This window comes from Hordeum vulgare, chromosome 5H (assembly GCF_904849725.1).
Source record: "Hordeum vulgare subsp. vulgare chromosome 5H, MorexV3_pseudomolecules_assembly, whole genome shotgun sequence".
NCBI lineage: Eukaryota > Viridiplantae > Streptophyta > Magnoliopsida > Poales > Poaceae > Hordeum > Hordeum vulgare.
In genome coordinates, this window is record NC_058522.1 from 240,210,205 (window position 1) to 240,228,422 (window position 18,218).

The 18,218-nt window shown below is 46.3% G+C and overlaps 1 protein-coding gene across 1 annotated transcript; it reads left to right on the forward strand.

Moving 5' to 3' along the window:
• Positions 1–2,373: 2,373 nt before the first annotated feature.
• LOC123396086 (myb-related protein 308-like) lies at positions 2,374–3,877 on the forward strand. The gene is made up of 3 exons (XM_045091124.1): positions 2,374–2,710; positions 2,853–2,982; positions 3,156–3,877. Exons 1-3 carry the CDS (start codon positions 2,578–2,580, stop codon positions 3,685–3,687), a joined length of 795 nt encoding a protein of 264 aa, XP_044947059.1. The 5' UTR covers positions 2,374–2,577; the 3' UTR covers positions 3,688–3,877.
• Positions 3,878–18,218: the final 14,341 nt, after the last annotated feature.

An 18,218-nucleotide genomic window follows, 5' to 3' on the forward strand; every position in this document is an offset into this window, starting at 1 on the left:
ACTTTTTACACCCAACCATTTAGTCGAGTGTACATTAAATATGACCTAATATTTTAGAAAAATAATTCGATCAAATTTTGCAACAAATATATGATAGGTCCTTCACAAAACAACTCGTTTTGGGTACTTAAAAAATAGAAAATGAATTTTCCGTTCAAAGAATATGGAAACTTTCTTAGGCAATATTTTTTGACATTCGAAAATGCACCCTTATGCGGGGTGGTGCCGAAGTCAGGGAAGCTGGTACGGGGACATGGAGGATGGTCCTCACCCGCTCGTGGAGCTTTGACAGCATATGAGCGCAACAGAGCTTGACCAACGATGTGCGCTTGAGCTCGAGGAAGGTGGTTGTGGCGACCTCAATTTAGGACAAGAGATGTCCTCATTTGATGTGACAACGGAGAAAATAGGTGCACCATGGGATGGGGTAGCAGCCTAGGGGTGCAGTGGCAAGTTTTATAACCAGATCCTCCCAAAGGGCTAGTGCATTGGGGCCCGCCATGAATGTGGGAGGGTAATCATTTCCCCACTTTTACCTATAGTGGACACTTCTAAAGCAAATATTGTCTAGAAGGCGAAGTTTTAAAAGTTAATTTTTGATGAAGTAATGGTCCTAAGGATCTACAATAGCACTTAATCTCTTAAAACATGATTTTCTTTCCCAAATACTTCAACTGTCCCATAATAAATGTCATGGTTACAATTCAATTGAACTAAAATTATGGGAGAGGATTTGTGGCACACAGGTCTCATGGCACCGTGTCACTCGTGTTTTCACATCGTGTTTTCTTTTGCTTTTAGTTTGTATTTTTTTATATTTAAATCCAAATCAAGTTATGTTTTCACATCGTGTTTCTGGTGGTGATGGTTGTCAAATAAGATTTATTTTAAATACATTTTGTTAAATTTTGATAACGAATGTTAGTTTTATTTTTTGAAACTTAGTAACCGATGAAATCATGATTTTTGTGCCTACAATCGGTAAAAAATGTCTTCAACTTTCATCTATAGAACTTGGTAAGAGTGAGCAAGAAAACTGCAAATTTGAGTTGAAAAATTGTAAGTTTCAACAATTGAAATCTAAGACTAATGTGCTCTTGTGAGGGATCCAATTACTTCGTGAATGGCGAGGCAATTGAATGGCCGGGGTAAGGCTTGGCAGGTGCGTGCCACGACACCTGCGTGTCTCTTTGTTTTTTCGCTAAAACCGTGAGAACCATTATGAAACGGAAGGAGTACAACAAGTTTTGGCATATGAGTTGAAGAGAATAAGTAAAAATAGTTACCAAAGTAAAGGTCCAAGATGACAGGCGCTTCTTATGCACGAACTGGTGAGAGGAAGCTTTCATTCTGCCTATGCTATACTTGGAAAAAAGATCGTGTGCTGAAATTGATGATACCCTTGCATCATCTACAAGCATATGGCTTTATGACAAATCAGATCCTACTCATATCTTACCGATTGAATATATCATCTATCTCATATAGAGAAATGATTAAACTTGCAAAGAAATATCATCTAAAACCAGTTTTTAAAGTAGGTATAAGATTTTTAGCTGAAAATTCTCAAAGAGAGGCGATTAGTGAGAGCGTAAATGAAATTGAAGTATATAACCTAGTATATGAGTCGTTTGAGATATGAGAAATCTATTCCTATTAATTAAGAAAATAGATATTCTTAATCAATCATGCTATTTTATATAAAAATCCCATGATGTCTCTCATATTAAACCCACGGTACATATCATATGTTTTTTACAATACTCGTGTCTTCTAAACCATAACTTCAATTTTAACATGTTATATATGAAATTTGATTAGAAAAATATGTACAATCTGAATATGATGTTATTTTATCTGTTAACCATTAAAAAACTACTATCTAGGTGCAATTTTAGTCAGTACTGATCTGGATTGTGGATGAACATTTCAGCAAAAGCATGATTGGAGACGAAATTAAAGATCACTTGCATGTTTCTTTATACGTCTTAAATCTACATGCGAGCCGTGTTTAAATAAGAGACCCGTGAAATCTTAAATTGTGTTTTATAGGTTAAGATCATCTTTGTTGAAATGTAGCAATAAATACTCAGATTATAGACATTTTTTGTATACTGAAAGCGTGTGATATTATTTTTTCCAGTTGCAAACCCTTTTGCTGGTACAAACTAAAACAAAATAAATGCTGCGATGAGATAGGACTAAGGTAAGAGAGAGAGAGAGAGGGGGGCTCCGGACAGGAGGAGAAGCATGCCATTGCCTACCTACCAACCTACCAAATCCGTCCCTGGGGCTCCGCAACCACTGACTCACGCCAACTCGGTCAAATGTCTCGGAGTGATCCGGGTCAATGGGAATGGGACCCTTTCCGCTCTACCTCTCTCCATCCACCTCGACCTCGCTCCGCTTTCTCTCTCTCCGCCCCTCCTTCTCCGCCACCATATAACCGCTCTCTCTCCTCCCTGAGATCAAACAACAGTCGTCACTTGGCTCTGTGTCTGTCTCCTCCGGCCACTTCTCCGATCTCTCTCTGTCCCTTGCGCCTAGGGCTGCGGGCTGTGCCTGCCGTCGTCGGACATGGGGAGATCGCCGTGCTGCGAGAAGGCGCACACCAACAAGGGCGCCTGGACCAAGGAGGAGGATCAGCGGCTCATCGCCCACATCAAGGCCCATGGAGAAGGGTGCTGGAGATCGCTCCCCAAAGCAGCAGGTACAGTATATATCTCTATTTTATTTTTATTTTTGCGGGTGAGTATATATCTCTATTTGGTATGCCTTGCCGACTCAACCTTGGCATGCATGCCGGCCATGGGAGGTGAATATTGATTTGTCTGCATGTACTTTTCGTGTAGGGTTGCTGCGTTGTGGAAAGAGCTGCCGGCTGCGGTGGATCAATTACCTGAGGCCGGACCTTAAGCGCGGCAATTTCACCGACGAGGAGGACGAGCTCATCATTAAGCTTCACGAGTTCCTCGGAAACAAGTAAGCCATCCAAGCCCGAGCTTGGTATCGTCATCAAAAAATCTGAACTGAAATATATGTGTCGGATTATTGGTCTTGCATGTACTCCCTCCGTACCGAGGGAGTACTGTATATTAATATTATAAGGTGATGTGATGGCGCTGATATTGGTTCTTGGCTTCCTTGCTTTGCAGGTGGTCGTTGATCGCCGGGAGGCTGCCGGGGAGGACGGACAACGAGATCAAGAACTATTGGAACACGCACGTCAAGCGTAAGCTCCTCGCCCGCGGCGTCGACCCGCAGACCCACCGCCCGCTCAATGCTGGAGCCGCCGCCGTGCAGGGGATGAACACGCCTTCGTCCCCCGCCGTGGCGAGCGGCGCCAGCCACCACCAGCTCGCGGGTGGCTCCAGCTGCTCGCCAGATGGCAGTGGCCACAGCAGCGACGCCGACGAGAGCGGCGTATCCTTGCCGCCGTCACTGGCGGGGCACCTCGGCGGTGCCATAATCGACCTGAACCTGTCCATAAGCCCGCCCTGCCAGCCGCCTTCGCCGCCGCTAGGACGAGAAGAGGCTGGTATGCTCAGGACGGGATACTCGGAGAGGCAGAGGCTATGCTTGTGCTTGAACCGGCTGGGGTTGCACGGCAGCGAGGGGTGCAGCTGTGTGGGTTCCTCGTCTTCTTCTTCCTTGCACCCGGCGAGCTCCGGAGTGTTAAGAACTTAAGATTGGTTAATGCCTCGCTTCAGAGATCCTAAAGTACAATAGCTTAGACACCGAGATATTAGCTTCAGGAGAAGCCAGAGCTCAGATTAATTAGAGAAAGTATGACGGGAGTACTAGTTATACTGAAATTTATGTTTTTCCGGAGCATTTTTGTGTAAGTTGATCGTAGGAAGTTCTATGTTTACCTTCACTCTCTTATGCCTGGTTTTGATTGCAAGTTTTTCAGCACATGGATTTCTGACAATTTCCACACATTGAGTAGTTAGACATAAAATTAAGTACTTTCATGGATGCATATTAATTGCGGCTTGTATTAAAGCAGCGATAATTGAGATGGATCAAAGGGAGTAGTAAAAAAATAACGGAAAAAGTAAATAGATTTGCCTAATTTTTCCTGCGAAATTCTTTTCCTCTAATCCTCAACGTACCGATGGGATCTCTTGACTGTCATGTTCCAAACAGGCTTTATTTATTTATTTATTTGCAAATGACCGGCCTCTTTGACTGTAACGCAGTCGGCCTTAAAACAAAATTGTCGTGCTGCTGGTTTTTTCACTGGAACCAAAGCTACTTTGTTCTTTCCTCTTTTTTGGTGCTTGGCACAACTAGCTATGGTGGTGAACTGACCACAAGAGACACGTGGTTAGCAAATTCAAAAATCACACAGCTATGCTGGTGAAGTCATATCTGCATTGATGGTTGAGCTCAACGCCTTCTTTCCTCATTCTTTTGCTTCGTGACACCTTTTTGTCCATTACCACTTCATTTCATTTACGGACGCTTCTCCAGCCTTGTGTCACGTATGTCTCGTCTCTACTTCTGATTTTCTAAAACGAAAGTTCTAAGCCCGATATTCAGATGTACTTTCGTCTTGCCTTTTACTATTGGCAATTGCTATTTTTCAGACGTACTGAATTTCTGTAACAGGTAGGCACGAATTGGATGTCGTCGAATCCGAATCTTGTGGCCGCGATGTTGTTGGTTGTTGTGCGTGTCTTTCGGTTTGCATGGGATCTAGCACGTTTCTAACACTGAGTATTCAGTTCAGATCGCAACACAACAATAAAGGCTAAACCACTAGCTTAGGCTACTTCTTGAATTCACACACACAATGCAGCAACAGGTTTTGAGCAATGGCCATGGCGGCAGGATCTCCGCGCCATAAGTGGCAGCAAGAACCATGGTTCCAAGAGCAGCAGCAACACCCATCAAGGAAGCCTCTTCTTCTTCAGCTCCGGCACCCGCCCCCCTCCTCGAGCCAGGAGGCCTGTGACTGTGAGGGTGAGCAGCAAGGAGGAGAGGGTGATGAGGATTTCGAGGAGGAGACATGCAAGCTACGTGGGGAGGTGGAGGTCTTGAAGGAGGTGGAGAGGTTGCAGCTGCTTAACACCGAGCTGGAATGCGACAAGAACGTCCTGACGCACCAGCTCACCCTTGCGCGCTGCACCATGACCCGACTTGAGGAGCAGAATGACATCCATGTAAGTTGGGCTCCATGTCAGCACATACCTCTTTGATCGCTCTGCAGTTGCTTCTTCTTCCATTTCCTGAAAACCAAACTGAATTTATTTTGTATGTACATCTCTCCCTTTACCTTCAACCTTCTTTGATCTACATGAAATGTTCATCCTCATTCACAAATACACACTAGAGCGAATGGCTAATAGACAACAAATGATTTTTAGTGCCATGAGCAAACCACAACCCCCGAAGGCCCCCTCACCCATCGCAGACCTGATAACTTATGCACCCCTGTCCTGGTAACTTTGGCAACGAGGGTGGGGGGGGGGGGGGGGTGGCGGAGGTGGGGAGTTGATGAAATATGCCCTCGATAACTTTTGTGTCAATAGCATGGTAACTCACACATTATAGACCTGATAATTTATGCACCACGGTCCTGGTAACCTTGGCGGCAGAGAGTGCGGGGGTAGTTGATGAAATATCCTCTCAGAAACTTTTGTTGTGAAAAGCATGGTAACTCACACATCGTAGACCGGATAACTAATATGCCCTGGTCATGATAACTTTGGCGACGGGGGTGGGAAGGGGACTTAATGAAATATCTCCTCGGTAAGTTTTGTATGAATAACATGGTAACTCATAATTCGCAGACCTGATAACTTATGTATTCTGGTCCTGGTAACATTGGCAATGGGGTGGGGGCTTGGAGTTGATAAATATCTCCTCATTAACTTTTGTGTGAATAGCATGGCAAGTCACAAATCGATACCTGATAACTTATGTACCCCGGTCCAGGTAACTTGAGCGACGACGGTGGGGGTGGGGAGTTGTTGAAGCATATCATGTTAAATTCTCTGCAAATAACATGGTATTTTACATCTGGAAGACATGATAACTTATGTACACCCCATGGTAACTTTGACTCGGTTTGCATTGTAGAAGATTTTAAAGTTTTGAAATAGGAAAACATCTAAATAGTGAAAATCTACAATGACATCATCTTTCCTGTGCTATAACACATTTACATGTGGAGAGAATGTTCGAGGAGCTATTTTTATGCCCCGGTAATTTATATGTAAACTAAAGGGTAACTCACATTTCACACACATGATAACTTATTTTCCTAGGTCTGTTAACTTTTGACCTGAGAAAAAAAGTCGTCAAAACTTTATGTAAAAATGGTTTTCAATCGGACAAACGGTTTGAGCTACAAAACGTGTTGAAATTCTATTTTTAATGAAATATTTGCTGACATCATATTTTTGTCTTATATGCATGGATGTATTGTTAACTGAATTCAATACGTGAGATGAGCACAGTCCACGCATGTCAGGTAATCGTTCGGATCTATCCCTAACTTTCTACTATTCGGAAGTTAGCACAATCCTTTATTATTTCCTTTCACTAGTTAATTTTTACCTTACCTTCCATCACTTCTCTCATTAGATTTTTCTTCGTCTCATTAAAAAATCAAATTATATTAAAGGGGAGATGTTATTTCGTGCTTGCTTTCGCATGTGTTGATTCATTTTTGTCGTGTAATTAATAATTCAAAAATCGCACCTTATATGTGAGATCACCTTCCCAAATGACAAATATAGTATTTTTCTCGATAACCTTTCAAGATAAAAAAATCAATAATAAATCGCTTATTATGTGCACTACGTTATTATCATTCGCTCGATTATTAATTGACCAGCACAACTTTCTTAAGGCTGGTTGTAATGGGGAGTATCATATAGTAGTATCATGCATATGATATTAGTGTATGATACTACATTCGTAATGCATAGTATCATGTGCTAGTATCATAGAACAGTTTATTTATTGTCATGCATGACACATAGTAGTACAACATTTAATATGATACGGTATCATAAGGCTGGTCGTAACGGGAGTATCATAAGTAGTATCATGCATGCCAACTAGGCGTATTTGATGAGGTGACATAGAATTAAATGAAGAAAGAGAGGATTGAGTATCACATTATGATACTGTTGGGGATATTACCTGTGGTGTAACCCGCCCTAACTGGGCCGGGTCACTAAAGGGGCGACTCATACATGGTTAATGCAAGCCTTAGCCCAGGGACCCATGAACCAGATGGCGGTTCAGGATTGATGCGGAAGATAAGCCGCCAAGGAAGTTTCCAGTCATGGAAAGCACGTCGACTTAGAGATATGGAAGACCACGATATGTAGCATAGCTAGGACTCTTGTAAACCCTAGGGCCTCGACCTGTATATAAAGGCGAGTCTCTGGGACAGATAGGGCAAGTTAGAAATCATCGAGAGCTAGGTCAGGCGAGTTACGCCCTCCTTGTAATGGAATCCACCATCAATATACACAAAGCAGGACGTAGGCTTTTACCTCTACACGAGGGGCCGAGCCTGGGTAAATATGAGTCTCGCTTCCTCTCACCCCCTTTGAGTCGCCACCAAGGTGCGATGGCTCCTTCACTAAGTCCTTTCACGAGGACCTCTGTCGTGACAAAACCACGACAGTTGGCGCCCACCATGGGGCTAGCGCACGGTGGAGTTGAGTTGTCAAAGGGAGCCCTTCCAGGGTCAGGAAGCTATGCGGTCGGCATCATGACGAAAAGCCGCCGTGGAAAATACTACATCGACAACTCGCAGTGGGGGCCTGAAGCCGATTCAATCGAATCTGGTTACAGGGTCCCCTTCGGCGAGATCAACGTCTTCATCGGCATGTTTGGGGCGCCCGTACCTAAGCCGGACACCTCCACCGACATCGTAGAGCCGGCCCGGTACGCCCACCCCATCACACCTCAGGACAGGAGATGCCACGTTTTCGTCGGCTTTATGCACGGAGCCAGCGTACAGGACGAACCGACGATCTAGGAGATCAACCCCGTCAACTTTGACGACGAGTCATCCATGGGCGACACAGATTCAATCCACCCTCTCTATGAGGGACAACTTGGAGGGTTGCCACGGGCGGGAAACTCCGAGGACTTTGCGGGACCCCGTCGACAAATCGCCATTTACATGGCGGGGGCGGCACCACCTCAGCCAAACCCGGTCGGCAATGAGACTGGCGGGTCGTCAAAAGCTCCGGCTCAAGTCATGGCGGACTTGACGGCGGAAATCACCAAACTCATGGCGATTGTTGTAACAGCAGAGAATCAGGAAATGATCAATGCTGAACTGGCAAAGCTGCAGGAGGAGATGGCCAAGACTCAGCGGGACGTGGAAGCGGAAGCCGCCAGGATGCCGGCACAGCAGGCCCGGATCACCGCGGAGACACAACGGTTGAACACCGAAGGCTGGCGGCTCGAGCGACAATAGCGCGCGTCTGATGCTATTCACTAGAGGAGGCATCATGGTTGCCTCCCGGCCGATCTACATCCGACTCGCCTCTTCGACACCCCGCACACTCCCGGGATGGGACCCATCGGTCTTCGCAGGCCGCTCTAGGGGAGGGTCCGGTTCAACCACCGCCTAACCCGCCACCACCTCAGCCAAGAGAGGCTCATGCACCTCGCTCCCAGACACCACGGGGTCAATTCGCGAATCCCGTGGATAACGTGCTGGCGGCAACCCGCCACTTGGAGTCCCTCCGAGTTTAGGGAAACTCCCCTGCCGAAGTGGATGTGAGAAACGCCATCGAGATGCTAAAAACGGCGGCGGTTCAACATGCGCAATTTTCGCACAGCCGCGACCGGCTACACTCTACACCCCAGGCGAGTGACACCAGGAGTCGCCATGAGGATCAGCCCGCGGTGACCAGCGAGCAACGGCGTCTACCGCAGACCAACCCGCCCGGGATGCACGATACTCGAGCCCAAGACATTGTGGATGCAGCGCGAGCCGCCCTCCTGATGGAGACGGCGGCCGCGGTGGGTCAAGGCTATCCGGCTTATGCCTAGACCCCTCCCGCATCGCTCGATACGGGCGGTAGGCACGTTGGGGTGCCCTGTCTCATGCCCGCTCTGCGCAATGAGAGAATGCCAAAGGATTTCAAGGGACCGAGGAAGGTACCCAATTACACACCAGATCTCGAGCCAGGGTCATGGATCGAGAGTTACGAGCTTGCAATGGATATGCTCGATGTGAATGAGGCGGTCTCCGCCAAGTATTTTACCATGATTTTTGAAGGAATGACGCGCACATGGTTGAAAAACCTGCCGCCTAACTCCATTAATACTTGGGCAGAGTTGAAGGAACGTTACATCAAGAATTTCCGAGGGACTTGCAAACGCCCAATGACCATCGTCGACTTACAACACTGCGTTCAGCGGCCGGACGAGTCAGCCCATCATTGGACGCGGCGAGTTGCAGAGGTCATTCATTCATCGGATGACATTTCGGCGGCTCATGCAGTGCTAATTCTGGAGAAAAATTGCCATTGCGAGCCTTTGGTGCTGAAGGTTGGGCCACTCAAGCGTAAGGTGCAGGACGTGGGCGAGTTGATGGAAACCCTGACCAGGTATGCCGAGTCAGACGACACTAAGGATGTGACAGCCCGATGCCGACGTTCCAGAAGATTCTCCCCTCTTTCCGTTTTCGTCGTGTGTCTATTTTTATTTGTCGCATCATCATCGCATCATGCGCATCATCAGCATTGCATCGGCATCTCCGTTACCGTCAGTTTTCAAAACTTGTATCCGTTAGTAGTTGTCGGTTCTCGTCGTTGCCCGTTCTGAGCCCGACCGCACTCGCACGCGCCCGCGGCACCGTCGAAACCCTGTTTTTAAAGCGCGTTTAAAACTTTCTCTGATCGAGTTGAGATTTGACGTGCAGCCGTGTTTAGTTATAGCGAGGCCGCCTGTCGAATTTCGTCACGATCGGAGACCGTCTGGTACCCGAACGGTCGCCCGTAGCGGCACCGTCTTCGGTTATTCGTCGAACGTTTGTCGGTGTTTTTAAATCATTGCCGCGCCGCCCGTTCTCCCTCTCGTCTCCGGACCTCTACACAACACGGTCACTTAGCATGTCCCGCGTTCGGAATCGTCCGAATCCGACCCCGCGGTTGGATCCGGAACGCGATTCCGGTTAATCGAGCCCCCCGTTTGTCTATATATACCCCACCATCACATTTAGACAGCCTCCCCCTAATCCTACCTCGTTTTCCGCGCCCAAACCCTAGCCACCCCACAGCCTCTCTCCTCCCCCAGCCGCCGCGGGCCCGCCGAGCCCAGATCGGGCCCGGGCAGGCCCATCCGGCCGCCGCCGCCGCCCCGTTCTCGTCCATGCGCCGAGCCTCCCCGCTGCGCCGCCGCCAACCGCCGCCTCCTGTGCACCCGTGCGCCCCCTGCCCGCAGCCGAGCAGCCTCGCTCCCGAGCCCGCCGGCCGCCACCTGCCCGAAGCTCGCCGGCCGCCCCCGCGTCAGATCCGCGTCGTGCCTCGCCGCCCTACGTGCCGCGCCGCCGCCTGTTCTCGCGCCCCGCAAGCCGAGCCGCCGTCGCCAGGCTGCCTCGTGCCCTGCCGCTCCCTTCGGCCGCCCATGCACCTGCCGGCGCCGCCAGCAGCGTCAGCTGCCAGATCCGCGCCGCCATGACCCGAGCTCGACGAGGCGCAGCCGCCCGTCGCCCGCGTGGGCCGCCCCAGCGCGCCTGGGCCGAGCGCCCTAGGCCCAGCGCCAGCGCCGTCTCCAGGGTCTGGCAAGGCCCGAGCTGCACGGCCTCCCGCTTCGCCCCGTGGGCCGCCCCGCCGGCCCAGCTCCTCCTCCCCACCGAGCAGGCCGAGAGGCCCCAAGGTGAGCTGTCACCTCTATTCCCCGCCTAGGCATGGCTTAGCTGATTTGCGCCGCTCTATTAGGCCCGTTAAGCTCCAGATTCGGCCCGATCGGCATTTTCTATTTATGTGGCGATATATTAATTCCAGAATAACGCTAAATATTTAAACGCTTGTATCTTTTAATCCGTATGTCGGATCGCGATGATTTTTATATGCTTTTCATGTAGTTTCTCGAGTGGAAGCCGTTTATAAAACTTGCATAATTATTTGAGCTAGTTTAACACGCCAAATGCTTTGTTTAGCATGCTGTCCCAATAGGGGAACGACCGGTATATATTTTTTCACGCGTGTTCGGATAGCCCGGATGGAGTGGCATAAATGTCCATGTTTTAGGAATCATTTTTGCATGTATTTTAGAGCGGTCATTGATATTTATGCGTGTAGGGATTTGCCGGTAGTTTAATTTTCCCGTATATAGGTTTTATCTCGCATTAATGTGTGGCATTATTTTGTGTTGCAAACCCCACATATTTTATATGTTTCCGGGGTAGAGAAATCCCATGGATTTTTCTGTGCAATTAGTTTTAGCTTTTGAGGAAGTTAGTTCGCGAGATATTTTGCCGTGTTGCCCTTTTGTTTAATTCGTAAGATTTATTCCGTGCGTCGTTTGACGGAGATGTCAACTAGGAAGTTGTGCTTGGATGTTTTGTCTAGCTCCTGGTATTTTTGGTTGCAATAGAAATGCATGTTTAGGTGTTGTTTGCTTGCTCTCAAGTTGCTAGAAATAGTGCTGTTTTAGACATGCTGAAATATTTCTAAGTCTGGGATCTGTTATATTTTGTTGTTGTCTTGTCTTGCTTCTATCTTTGGATCTGTAGCTCTTTTGAGGTTGGTCCAATGGAGTTAGTTGTACCCCTTGTGTTTATTTAGCATGCTGTGAAGTTTCATGCCATTTGGAGTCCTATATATATAGGTTTTGCTGCTGTCAATATAGCTTCAGATCGAAAACTGCACTTTCAGGAGGTGTTATTTTCACTAAGTCTGAAATAGTGTGTGAGACGTCATTTTGTGACTTCTATCTCTAGTGCTCCTTGCTGCCACGCTAGTTGTTGTTAGATGTTTGTAGTAGTGCTTCTTGCCCTCTTCCGTTCCATGCCTTGCTTGAGCTCATCGGAGTTGTGTAGCCGTAGTTGTGGGGCGTAGAAGTTGCTATGTGGCTGTTTTTGGCAGATTGTAGTGTTTTCTTGTTTTTGCTCGTAGTTTTCGAACCGTAGCTCCGTTTTGATCATGTCCTACATGAAACTTGCTTAGAATCTCGTGTAGTTTCATTTTCTCTTGCTGTTCGTATGTTTTGAAGTGCCCGTAGCCACCGTTGCACACATTTTGCATTCATGCCATCATATCTTGCAGTGCTTGTATCTTTTGATCCGTAGCTCCGTTGGAGATGTTCTTTACGTGTAGATTGCTTGCCTTGACGCGTAGAATCACGTGAACCTATTTGTTTTGCTGTTTAACAACTAATTAAAGGTGTTAATTCAGATCTGGTCAGAATTGTAATTTAACATGTGAGATCGTTTCGGAGGTGCTATATGTCATTTCCGACCTCACTTAATATGCCTAGATAGGTAGTTTAATTTCCGCTTCACCTCTTGCATGTTTTACAACATTAATATTGCCGTGTAGATAACCGGGAGTGAACTAAATAATTAACGTGGAGTTTTGTCAATATGCAACTTGTGCATATTGAACTTCACTTAATGTGTAGTGTTTGATTGTGCGATTTGTCATGCCGTGACTTGCATGTATTCAGTAGCTCATGCATCATATGTGTTGTGCATCGTGTGGTGTATATCGTGTGTTGATGCTTGTTTCCGTTTCCCTCCGTCTCGATAGAGTTCCGCAAGCGTGTCGGAATGTGAGGACCCGTTCGTCCACGTTGGTTCGTCTGCTTCACCGAGTTGTTCTTCTTCCAAGCGGGATCTCAGGCAAGATGATCATTTCCCCAGATACCACTACTATCATTGCCATGCTAGTTATTTCGATGCTACCGATTATGTCTCGTTGCCTACCACTTGTTAAATATCAGCCTCTCAACATTGCCATGTTAACCTTCAACCTGTTCGACCTAGCAAACCACTGGTTGGCTATGTTACTGCTTGCTTAACCTTGTTGTTAGCGTTGCTAGTTGTAGGTGCTTTGCTTCCATGTGAAAGCATGGGTTCCTTGTTATATCACCATATTAATGCTATTTAATTTAATGCACCTATATACTTGGTAAAAGGTGGAAGGCTCGACCTTTCTAGCCTGGTGTTTTGTTCCACCTTTGCCCCCTTTAGTTACCGGATACCGGTGTTATGTTCCATAAATGAGCGCTCCTAACACGATCGGGGTTGTTATGGGGACCCCCTTGATAATTCATTTTAGATTAAAGCTGGTCTGGCAAGGCCCAACATTGGTACTACATTTGCCTAATCACCTAATAAAATTGCATAGGGACCCGCCGGCACCCGAGGACTATCTTAATCAACCCCCGGGCCAGTGCTCCTCATGAGTGTTGGTCCAAAACAGAGCAACTTATTAACGCTACCCGGGGCAACTCGGCGTTTGGCGTGGTAACCATCGCTCATCCGTCGTGTCCGGAGAACGAGGTACGCGACTCCTATCGGGATCGTCGACATGTCGGGCGGCCTTGCTGGATTAGTTTTACCTTTGACGAGATATCTTGTGCATCGGGATTCCGGTGATGCTTTGGGTAATCTCATAGTTGAGGTTTTCCACTAGGGAATCCGACGAGATCGCGAGCTTCGTGATTGAGAATTTCTATGCGGCTTGTGGTAATTTGTGATGGACTAGTTGGAGCACCCCTGCAGGGTTAAATATTTCGGAAGCCGTGCCGCGGTTATGTGGCAACGTGGAAACTTTGTTTAACACTGGTTCTAGATAACTTGAAGTTAACTTAATTAAAATATGCCAACTGTGTGCGTAACCGTGACTGTCTCTTTCGTGAGTTCCTTCTCCGATCGAGGACACGGTGGGGTTATGTCTGACGTAGGTAGGTGTCAGGATCATTCATTTGATCATCTGTAGTTCACTCCGCTATGGTAGATCTTTCCCCTCTTATTTCTGGTACTCGTAAGTTAGCCACCATATACATGCTTAGTCGCTGCTGCAACCGCACCACTTAACCTTACCTCACCCATTAAGCTTTGCTAGTCTTGATACCTTTGGAAATGAGATTGCTGAGTCCCCTGTGGCTCACAGATTACTACAACACCAGTTGCAGGTACAGGTAAAGGTTACTCGACGCGAGCCCGTTGATTGCCATTTGGAGTTGTTTCTTCTTCTTCTTCTTCTTCATCGATCTAGGATGGGTTCCAGGCCGGCAGCCTGGGATAGCAAGGATGGACGTCGTTCTTCTTTTGTCATTTGTTTTCGTCCGTAGTCGGACCCTGCTCTTACTCTTGATGATTATGTAATGAACTGATGTGACTCTGATGTAGCTTGTGGCGAGTGTAAGCCAACTCTGTATAAATACTCTTCTTTTCAGTAATGTACTTGTAACGATATCCATTCTTGCGACACGACGAGATGCGCTTCTATCCCTGACGAGGCCTTCGTGCCAAATTGAGGATAGGGTCGCATCTTTGGCGTGACAACTTGGTATCAGAGCAAGGACCGACCTAGGAGCCCCCTTGATTGATCGAACATGGCCGAGTCGAGTCTAGTGAAAAACTATTTGAGTCTTAGTTATATATCGGAGAGTAGGATTCTTTTTTCTCCTCTTCTATGCTCTGGTGAGGAATCTTGACGTAATAATTTACTCTACTCCTCTTCTCACTCAATTTTTTTTTAGGATCACGCGGATATTCTTGGGATCTATATGATGCCGATGTGACGGAGTTCTGTCTTGGTGCCTCCTGTCTGACTTGATCTTCTTCCGAGGAGTTGAGCTTCAGGGGATTCTTGAGCACATCGTCATCATTCAGATTTCTTAATATCTCAGGACGAAGGATGTTCGTAATTGCTTCAATACTAGTAGTGGCGAGATAACCCCGGTGTCCCCAGTACTGGTGCAGATTGTTCGGGAGTACTGCCATACTTTGTATCGTTGTGATCACGAGGGTCTGTTGTAGATGAAGGTCCGAGATTCTGGTCGTGTGTTGACGGATGTGATACAAGTGACGGGTTAGTATAGGAGTTGTGTGTTATCACTCCTTGTATCCGTGTACCAGATTGCCTGACCAGATATTTCGGGAATTCATAGGTGTGAATTCAAGTAGTTACTTATAGGACATTCTTCCAACAAATGCATGATGTTAGGTTGGGGTTCGACATCTAGTGGATTCGTTTGTTCACGGTCGACTTACAGCGGTACATGTTGTGTCTTAAAGAGTCCTTGTAGCTTGCTACGACTCGGGGACGCTTCGTATGTCGGGTGCACTACCTTGCACTTGATGGCTACTGTAAAATCGAGCCCGTGCGATCCTGTCCACGAAAATATCAAACGGAAATCTTTCTCATGAGTTTGTTCTGGCTTGTTTCATAAGGCGCACCCTTTGTTTTGTTGAATATGGTAATTCAAGTTGCTTCGATGTCAAGTGGTGATTTCAGATCTTTCCTAATCTGTGTTCTCATATTTTTATGGGAATGCAAATTCTTTGCTCAATCAGATCATCGTATCAATTCCATTCAACCGGTGTGTTTCTCTCCAAGTGGATTCAATCCTCTCTAGTTTTGCAAGATCATTCTCTCTTTATTCCGGAGTTCATCTCATCTGTCCCATGTTGTCTTTGTTTTTCCCACCCTCCCGCCTTTTTTTTTCTCAGCGATTCAATTTTCATCCAAGAGTTTCCTTTTCATTGTGCTTTCGCTGTGTGTTCTTTTCTCTCTTACCCGGTGATTCATCGTGAAGATTCTCAGGAGCTTCATGCTCATCCTTATTCAATCTTGTCAGCCTTACCGATGAATTTAATTCTGTTGTCCGTGGTCATCATATCCTTTTCAACCATTAAATTCTTTCCCATGTTGGGAATTTTTATCAGTCTATCTTCTTGTTGTCATTTCTCTCTATTCTGTCCGGAGCGTTGAAGATATCCAAGTAGTTTCTTGTTATCAATTCCTTCAATTATTTCGAGGTGCTAACCTCATCTAGTTTTCTTGTACCGGTGCAATATCTCTCGTTCTAGCAAGCTTTTCAACGGTGGTTTCTTTGAGTGGGCCCATAACCCACAGGTTCTTTCCCAGGATCTCTCCTGACTCTTTTAATCTTTTCTCGGAGATCTTTAATTCTTTTCAACTATGACTTAAGTATGATTTTCATCAGTCATATTCCTTCTTCAAGATCTATTCGAATTATTCTCATATTTGGCTCAACCTTGCATTCTTCTTTATTCCGGAGTGTCTCAGCTATTCTTGGTGTTGTTCCTCGTCATCATTCTCAGCTTGCTATTCGAAGAGGTGTTTCTCTCAAATCTTGGATCATTAGCTAGGAGATTCATCATTTCAGCTTGGTGTCGTCATCTTATTTGTTCCAATCATGAGTAAACCCTTTCGTGCTATCCGGTGCACTTCTGAGTTGTTTTTATTTCTCGTTCCTCCGAAGGCCATCATTTTAGAAGATTCTTCGTTCTCAGCTTTCAGCTTTCATCCTCAATTCTTCTCCATTGTTGTCTCTTCGTTCGTCTCTCGATTATTCCGGTGCCTTGTGCAAGTTTTCTCTCAGGTGGCTCGTGATCTCTTCATTCTCATGTATCTCCATTGATTCATGGTGGTTCCATTCAATTGTGAATTCTTACCGGTGCTTCCTTCAATTAGGCCTCAAGTGGTGCTTATCTCTCTATCTCTTCAAATTCTTTCAAGAGGAATAAGTTGTATGCTAGATCCGTTGCTTGTCATCAATTTAATTTGATGAAGGATTAGCATAACATAATTCTTATTTGGTGTCATCAAATGATTTCAATTCTTCTTCCGGAGTGACTCATGATATCAATTCTTTTCTCAAGTATCCGTTCTCTTGCATTTTCAAGTGCATTTGTTCTTCCTTGATCCTTTGAGGTGGTATTATAGCCTTCTTGTTAGTGTAGGAGCCTCGAAGAGATTTCCTTTTAGGAATGAGGTAATTAAACCCACCAATTCATTTGATCATGAGATATTGTCAACTCATGATTTCTTCATTGAGCTATCTTGGTTTGGATTTCACCTAAAGCTTTTCCTAGGGATTGTGCTATCTTGGTGCTTGTCATTAATCCGAGTTCTCAATGTATCATCTTGGTGTAAGGAATTGTTCATATCTTGCTTCTCCCAATCTGTCCTTGTTTCTTTTAGTGGTTGGTTGTCACCTCATAAATGTGAGATGATTTCCTTAAGTCCACTACTATCTTGTTCTTTTCATTGTGTTTTGTCAACAACTTCGTCCAATTCTTCTTGCAAGGATGCTTGCCAAGTTCATGGGAATTAGTAGTTGTCATTCTTTTCTTCATTTTCTTCTTCCGTAAGAGCTAGTTCCTATTCTATTGTTCCGGAGGCATGGTGATATTGCTCTTTTGGGTCAATCTTGTTGTTCTATCAAGACCATGGTGTTCCCTTGCTCTATTTACTTGTTTGTTGTGAATATTGTCTATTTCTTCCACCTTTCCGAAGTTTTTGTCCCATTTTCCTACCGAAGTGCTGCCCAAATTTTCCGTGAATTCTTGCCTCTTTCTCATATCATTCCTAATCTCTTTGCAACCTTCAAGGATCGTTGGTTTCACTCGTTTGTCAAAGAAGCGACTCAGTTTTTACCCCTTGTTCTTTCTCATCCTCTCCCCATTTCATTCTTAGATCTCGGGGCGAGATCCTCTTGTAGTGTAGGAGAGTTGTGAAAGCCCGATGCCGACGTTCCAGAAGAATCCCCCCTGTTTCCGTTTTCGTCGTGTGTCTATTTTTATTTGTCGCATCATCATCGCATCATGCGCATCATCAGCATTGCATCGGCATCTCCGTTACCGCCAGTTTTCAAAACTTGCATCCGTTAGTAGTTGTCGGTTCTCGTCGTTGCCCGTTCTGAGCCCGACCGCACTCGCACGCGCCCGCGGCACCTTTGAAACCCTGTTTTTAAAGCGCATTTAAAACTTTCTCTGATCGGGTTGAGATTTGACGTGCGGTCGTGTTTAGTTATAGCGAGGCCGCCTGTCGAATTTCGTCGCGATCGGAGACCGTCTGGTACCCAAACGGTCGCCCGTAGAGGCACCGTCTTCGGTTATTCGTCGAACGTCTGTCGGTGTTTTTAAATCGTTGCCGCGCAGCCCGTTCTCCCTCTCGTCTCCGGACCTCTACACAACACGGTCACTTAGCATGTCCCGCGTTCGGAATCGTCCGAATCCGACCCCGCGG